At 28.9% G+C, this 8,258-nt stretch overlaps 1 protein-coding gene across 1 annotated transcript; it reads left to right on the top strand.

Moving 5' to 3' along the window:
- Positions 1-5,519: 5,519 nt before the first annotated feature.
- LOC108341045 (1-aminocyclopropane-1-carboxylate oxidase) lies at positions 5,520-7,703 on the top strand. Its single transcript, XM_017578651.2, has 4 exons — positions 5,520-5,701; positions 5,808-6,034; positions 6,557-6,890; positions 7,096-7,703. The coding sequence occupies exons 1-4, from the start codon at positions 5,597-5,599 to the stop codon at positions 7,381-7,383; spliced, it is 954 nt and encodes a 317-aa protein (XP_017434140.1). The 5' UTR covers positions 5,520-5,596; the 3' UTR covers positions 7,384-7,703.
- The last annotated feature ends 555 nt before the right edge of the window (positions 7,704-8,258 follow it).

The raw sequence follows: 8,258 nt of genomic DNA, 5'->3' as shown, positions 1-8,258 counted from the left end.
AACCCAGATAATATTATATATATATATATATATATATATATATATATATATATATATATATATATATATATATATATATATATATATTATCAGTACATTCCCTCGTTTTTAATATCCATAAAATTTTCAGGTTGTATTGCATAGGGTATAATTGACATAACCTTTTGAAGACGTCTTGGAGGCATCACATAATATGTGACAAATCAAATTATCGCTATCGAAAATACAAGAAGACAAGCTATATGAAAAAAACTAGTTGCATATATAATACAAACGAAATACGAGCATTGTTTAATTGAAAAAGATACACAAATCCATCAAACAAAACAAGTAGATACGAATAGAACGTCAAAGTCAACCGGCAAACGTGTAGATATTACGTTTTTTTTAACGGCACGTGTATATATATAATACGTATGATAGTTGTCGTTGAAAGAGATATGGGTAACATATCGTACAAAGATTCATGTTTCGTATAAATAAACGGAAGAATAAAAAGAAAACAATGAACGTGAATGGGAAATTTATATTATTATTTATTATTGAATTTTCCAAAATATATTTAAGGGGCTGCCAAATTCATGCACCCTTGGGTGATGGCTTATGTTGTGTCATTTTTGGACCCTCTTGCTGGCTGCTGCCTAATCTTTATATTAGGGTATTCATCATAATTAGGTCATGGGTCAACTTTTCTTTGCATTTCAATATCTTATAATGTTTTGGTTTGGTTTTTATTGTATAACTACTTTCAAATTCTATGGCTATAAGTTTCCTCCTGTTACCAAATAAGCATTATAAGACAAGAAAAACAGTTTAAAATTTGGTCCTGTATACATGCATCGATCTCATGCAATGAACAATTCAGAATGATGACACCTATTTTTTCTATTTCATCTACAAGCTTCTTCTGCTTAACAAATTATCAAATAAGATTAATAAATAGAAAAATCCACCATCGTGCTCAAATATACATGCATCCATCTCATGCAACGAACGATATTAACGACCACGGAATTTCATTTTTCTAGCTGTTTCTTCACATGATTATCAAACCACTCTTACCAAATTCTTGTTTTTTGGTGCATTATCAAATAAACAATGTACTAATAAATAAAGTCTAAACATGTTCAGGTATAGATGATTTGATTTTGATATGTACAGTAATCTGTGTGACAATGAATGAGATATTAAGTAAGTGTATGTGACTAGATTTGAGTAAATAGCATGATTATTTTACGCGGTTGTTCATGATAATTTTGTCGAGATAAAGAAGAATAGATGGAGAGGAGAGGATGATTGATTTTGGGGTATGATGATGTCGATCTAAAGCTTAGATTTATGTCTGATCTTTATGGGATGTATAGAAACGAGAGGCTACCTAGATATTTTCGTGGTGGTTTGGTTAACGTGTCCATGGTTACTGAAAGAAGAAAAAAGACAAGAGAGGTTAAAATATATTGTAGGATAAAAAAGAGAGAAAGAAATGGAAAACAGAAATGAAAAAGACAATTGAATGAGGAAAGGTGGTAATTGGTGTAGCCACTTGTGGTTGTGGGGTTGAATGAAAACGTAATGAAGAGGGTCCTACCAAACTCAAACTCTTAACCAAGAACATGCTCACATTAATTCTCAGTGACAAAAGGTGGTAGGGGTCCATCAATATGTGCACACATACATTCTTCACGAGATTTTGCTCTCTCTTTTCAAACTTTCATATTTTTCTAACCTTTTTTTATTCTTTTCCCCATATTAATGCTACCCACCCAACTTGGTTCCCTCTATATTTAATAATTTCTCTAATCTTCCACTTCCAGACAAAAAAAATGAAAAATTCTTTCAAATTCAGATTACGTAAGTGTTCTACCCGCCATTGTATGCACTAAAACTCTAATCTTCTCTAAAAAAAAAGTTGCCCCTATGGCATTATGTAAGCAAGATCTTATCCATATTCATGAAGAGATAGAAATGTAAGCTTTTTGCACGAAGTTACAAGGAATTTGGATATGAGAAGACCATATCCTCTTACTTCAACTCTAATGAAAAGTGGCATTAATACTTTATTCATCATGAGAGAAGAAATCTTGTTTATTTGGAAGCCAAAATGTAACTCCCCTACAAACATAAAAGGTAACTCAATATTATGTCGGTATGGTAATACCATGTGTTGAATTATATATATATATATATATATATATATATATATATATATATAAAGTTAATTTTATGTATGGAACTAAAATCCCTGAACTACATATTGTGAGATGGAGAATTAATATTTTAAGAGTTTGGTACATATTTATATTTTGATAAGAGACTTTTGTTTGTAAGGAGTAGAATTGAATATTATAGATATTGTATAATTATTTTATATTCCTTTACCATTATTGATTATTATTATTATTTGTGAAAATACGTATATCTAAGTTGTGTGTTTATTTTTTTATAGTAATAAATAAAAAATTTCTATCATAATTGTTAAATTAAAAAATGGTATTAAATCTATAAAAATTAATTATAAAATAAATATATTTTTAATTTTATTATAAATAGTTGTTTGAATTTAAAAAGTAGTTATAAAATCTAAATGACAAAATAATATATAAAATTGATAATAATTTGTGTACATTAGAAGATTATAAAGATGAATCTTCTTTATTTGTAGGCTTAATTGCTTGGTTTGTCAAAGAGGGAAGAAGAACACAAAGAACAAGTACATAAACAATAGTAAACTCACCAAGCTCAACAAACTCTAACCAAGAAGAAGACATCCACCACGATAAATGGAGACTCACCACGCATCTCTCACCTATAACCTTGTTGGGGTTCTTCCCATTCACGGGAATCCATGTTTTGATCTTCTTTGCCAGCTAAATCAAACTTTTTGGACACGTTTTATTTCTCAACTGCCAAATCATCAGTCACTTAACACTGTTAGTCTGTATTTAACGGAGAAAACTTTCTTAACACAGATTTTTCTATTATTGGATACAATTGACACTTTTAAACCACATGTAGACGAAATAGTAACTATTTTAAAAAAGGGAACGAATTTGACACACTTCAACCAAACTAGGGACAAACCAAGCAATTAAGCCTTATTTATAATTATATATTATTTATTATTACTATTAACCAAGATTTTTTATATGTACATATTCATTACGATTTAATCAATTATTACTTTTATGTTATAAGTATTATTTTTGAAATTTATTTTAAAATAATAAATTTATTACTTTTTTTATTGTATAGTTTGTTCAATTAAGACAATACAATTCAACCTGTTAGAAATACTCAAGTCAAACCGTCAGAAAACATGCATTAAGTGATTAACTTTAAACAACAATTAAGGTTAATTATGACTAGTACTTAATTTGATCGCTAGGTCGATGTTAATTTAAATCAATTTCAAAATTTATTGATACATATTAGTAATAGTGAAATAGATTTAATACATTTAATACATATTTATTATTTAACTTGTCAAATTTTTATTAAATAATTTTCTAGTACAACCGAACAAAATAAAAAATAAACGATAACTAATACAAACAATTAAACAAACAGAAGTTTAAAAAATTATAATCAGGACCACAAACCGAAATACGAAAACAGTTTTCTTTAAATGTCATTGTTGAAACTCTAATGTCCTTCCGTCAATTACTACACATGGTGTATACTTGTGTTTATTCTATATTTTTTTTCAATGATTTAATATTTACTACTATTCCTGTCACGTCTTTGTTCAAAGGTAGATGAATGACCGAGTTAGGTGTTTCATATTGCTCATTTCTTATCATTTTTCATTATACATGTGATAAAATTTCTCTATTACTCAATCAATCAATTATTTTTATATAGTATACTTTTTCGATGAGATATTCTAAAAGAAAATCATATTTATTTATCACTTCAAATCCTTCAATAATGCACTAATTTCGATATATAAATTCTGCTTGTTAATTTTATTATACTGATTCCTTTACCCATTAATTTTCCTTGATAAACAGATAAAAAAAATCTTAAAATATGATTTAAAAATAGCTTTTACAAAATCGAACAATTATATATATATACACACACGTGTGTACATTTTTATTATTTAAAAAAATATATTTGATATATATATATATATATATTAATTTGTAATTTTATTTTTTATATTAATTAATTATAAAATAGATAAATAATATTTATAGTTTTGTAAAAAAAGTATTGAAATATATATAACCTTTTTTTTACATTATTTAGTTATTTTGAAATAAATAAATTATTCTTATTTATTCAAGGATAATGTCGTATAACAAAATCATTTTTACTTTTTTCTCTTGTACTTAAACTTTTCAATTCATTGAAAAAAAAAATCCTTATTTCAGTATTTTAGAACAATTTTTCATTATTTTTAAATTGTTGTTTGAATTATTAAATACTTATTATAAAGCTCACTTGAGTTCCTCGTATATATTTTTCAAATACAAATCTTAATTGTATTGAATCAAATATTTTTTAAGAGACAAATTTTATAATTATAATAATTTTATTTATTTATTATTATTTTATTTAAGAATATGTGGGATTCAACTAAGAAAATGCTTATATATAATTTTTTAATAATAAATAATCGATATATCATATTTTTTGTGAATTTTATTTTTTATAAAAGTTATTAAATTAATATTTAAAACAATACCAAATGGGTACTGTGAGTACAAACATACTCGTTATCAAAAGAAATGAGAATGATATAAGAATTTCATATATATTCAAATTCAAGAATAAATTTTTATTTCATGAATGAATATAAGATAGCTGTCACCCTTGTCACCCCTCCCATATTTTAGTGCTTTTTATTGTTTCATTCTGCTTATTTAAAAGGATAAAGTTGGTTGATGTTTGAACCAAAGATTTTATATATATATATATATATATATATATATATATATATATATATATATATATATATATATATATACTTTTATTAAAAGATCATGCGAGTTTTGGCGCATATATCTTTTCTATTCGTCATCTTTTAATTCTTAAACTTTTCGCACAATAGTTAGAGTTGCTTGTACTCTTCCTTTAATTTGATTTATCTTATAATAAAAAAATTAATGTCTTTTTTTAGTGTATTAAATATTATAATAAAAAAATTAAATATGTTATTTTTATGTATAAATATATTTTATATTAATATTTAAATTTCAGTTTATTTTAATTTATACAATAATTATGTTTCATACGTGAAAAGATTTAATATAATTAAATTAAAATAATTATATTTATTTATTTTTAAAATTTGAAGATTAAAATATATTAAAATAATAAAATTGAATTTTATTTCAAATGATTAAATATTAAAAATATATTTAACTTTATAAAAATAAAAAAAAATTGAAAAGAATTGTAGATAATTAGGCAACATGCGTCCGCACATAACTTTCTCTTTTCTTAAATTAAATAAATTTTTTCCTTTCTTAGCCTCTCCCAGAAGTTGAGTTCTATAAATACAACAGATTGCACCTCTGAAAGCATCACTACTCACAGCATATCCTCACAATCACATAGTTGTTTAAAGCGATAGAAAAGAAAGAAAGAAATGGCAAACTTTCCAGTTGTTGACATGGGAAAGCTTAACACTGAAGAGAGAGGAGCTGCCATGGAAATGATAAAAGATGCTTGTGAGAACTGGGGTTTCTTTGAGGTACTAATCATATACGTCCCTCCCCACTCACCAATCAAATTTTATCATGCATGCGTTTTTGTGAAAAAGGCTTAATTAATAAACTTTTTTGGTTTTTGCTTTGAAGTTGGTGAACCATGGTATATCCATTGAGTTGATGGACACCGTGGAGAAGTTAACAAAAGAGCACTACAAGAAGACTATGGAGCAAAGGTTCAAAGAAATGGTGGCCAACAAAGGTCTTGAGTCAGTTCAGTCAGAAATCAGTGACTTGGACTGGGAAAGTACCTTTTTTCTGCGCCATCTTCCAGTCTCCAATGTTTCAGAGAACACAGATCTTGATGAAGACTACAGGTCACACTTAATTACATCAAGTCTATATTTTTATCAAAATTTACAAACTTAAGTTTGAAAAAACCTCTTTGCAAACTCAGTTTGGGAAGTCAACCTTCCTTCGGTTATTTCAATCTAAATTTCAAGGCAAAACTAAGATCAGACTCATTACAATCAGACCTATTTAACAATAAAATTAACCAAAGTTTTCTTTCTTTGGTTTTACATTTTGAAAGGATGTTGTGACTCTCCAAACTGTAAGGTTATGTTTAGTTTTCCTTCTCCCTCAACTCCAATTTATCCAATAAACTCAGTTTCACCTTATATGTTTATAAAGGTACTTGCACAGATTATATTTGGTTTGAAACAACAAAAAAGAAAGAAAAAGTACCAAAGCAAAATATGAAATCTATTTTGAAATTTATGTTTGTAAACTTCAATTAAATCAATTCATGCACTGATCTACCAAACCATACACTCTTGTTCGTTTGTGTTTACTTTTGGTATAAAAGCTGTGTCTGACTATATGTTTTGTTGTTTCAGGAAAATAATGAAGCAGTTTGCAGTAGAACTGGAGAAACTCGCAGAGCATCTTCTTGACTTGCTGTGTGAGAATCTTGGACTGGAGAAAGGGTACCTGAAGAAGGTGTTCTATGGATCGAAGGGCCCAAATTTTGGCACGAAAGTTAGCAACTACCCTCCTTGTCCGACCCCTGATCTGATAAAGGGCCTAAGAGCTCACACTGACGCCGGTGGCATTATCCTACTGTTCCAAGATGACAAGGTCAGTGGACTGCAGCTCCTCAAGGATGACCAGTGGATCGATGTCCCACCAATGCGTCACTCCATTGTCATCAACCTCGGTGACCAACTTGAGGTACATACACACTACATACCCCACTACCGTATAATGTTTCTCACCTGTCACTTTTTCTTTATACAACAAAATATAAACGTTCCAATCACAGATCACACCCAACGGCATAGTGATACATAGCCTTGGCTTTCAGTGCATTTTTATTGGCGTTAATTCCTCTAAATAATTTATCTGCTTTGGTCTTTTGTGGGCGTGACATTAACAGGTCATAACCAATGGCAAGTACAAGAGTGTCATGCACCGAGTCATTGCTCAGACGGATGGCACCAGAATGTCCCTGGCTTCCTTCTATAATCCCGGTGATGATGCTGTGATTTCTCCAGCACCAGCCTTGGTGAAGGAATCGGATGAAACAAGCCAAGTATACCCGAAATTTGTGTTTAATGATTACATGAAGCTCTATGCTGGTCTCAAGTTTCAGGCTAAAGAACCAAGGTTTGAAGCTATGAAGGCCGTGTCAAGCGTTGATGTGGGGCCCATAGCCACAGTTTGAGCCTCATAAATATATATATATATATATATATATATATATATATATAAGTATGGGAACGTATGTGTGTTTATGTTAATAATAAACAAAGGCTACTCAGCTCAGCGTATAGTGTTTGATGCCCTTGATAATTGGTATGGAAGCTTGTGCAGTATAATCAAACCTTATATATAATATTTATTAGTTCAAAAATAAAGTATTAGGTTGATCTTAGTTGGGGTGTGTGTGATCAGAGATGTCGTCTGTGATATGATGGTCAAGTTAATGCGATGTAGTGATACACTGTTTTAGAAAGTAACCTCCTCTTGCCCATTTTACAAGAATCTGTCTCTCATAATTCCTCCTTGCCTTATGATTCTGTGAACAGTACTATAGAGTCATATATTCTCTCTTTCTCTCTCTTTTTATATAGATAGATATTATCGCACCCTTTCTTGTGATTTAGAAGAAAAAGAGAAGAAATAAACACATTCAAAGTTTTTCTTTCTTTTCATTAAGGAGTGCTACGAAGAAATAGAATTTGAAAACATAAACTCCGATTATAAAAGTGAAGAATGGAAACAGTTAAAGTTTGGAAGTGGCCAAAGGGAATTGACGACTCCTTAGCACTATTAATGAACTATTCCCTTCCTTTTGTAGGAAGTGGGGACAGAAGAAATTGAAATAAATGGAAATACTAAAAGGTAAGATGATTTTCACTTGAAGTTTTTCCCCATGAAATGGAACGGCTCACATGTAATCTATACTTATTTGGAGAATTGTGTTAGTTTGATGACGTTACAAACAATGGTTATTTGGATTTATTATGGGCAGTTAAGTTGAATATGCACGTAAAATATTGACACATGTAGCAACAGTGATCGAACCCACTTGTCAGA

Source organism: Vigna angularis, chromosome 6 (genome assembly GCF_016808095.1).
Source record: "Vigna angularis cultivar LongXiaoDou No.4 chromosome 6, ASM1680809v1, whole genome shotgun sequence".
Taxonomy (NCBI): Eukaryota; Viridiplantae; Streptophyta; class Magnoliopsida; order Fabales; family Fabaceae; genus Vigna; species Vigna angularis.
The sequence above is the reverse complement of the archived record's forward strand: the minus strand, read 5'-3'. Positions and strand labels throughout refer to the sequence as shown.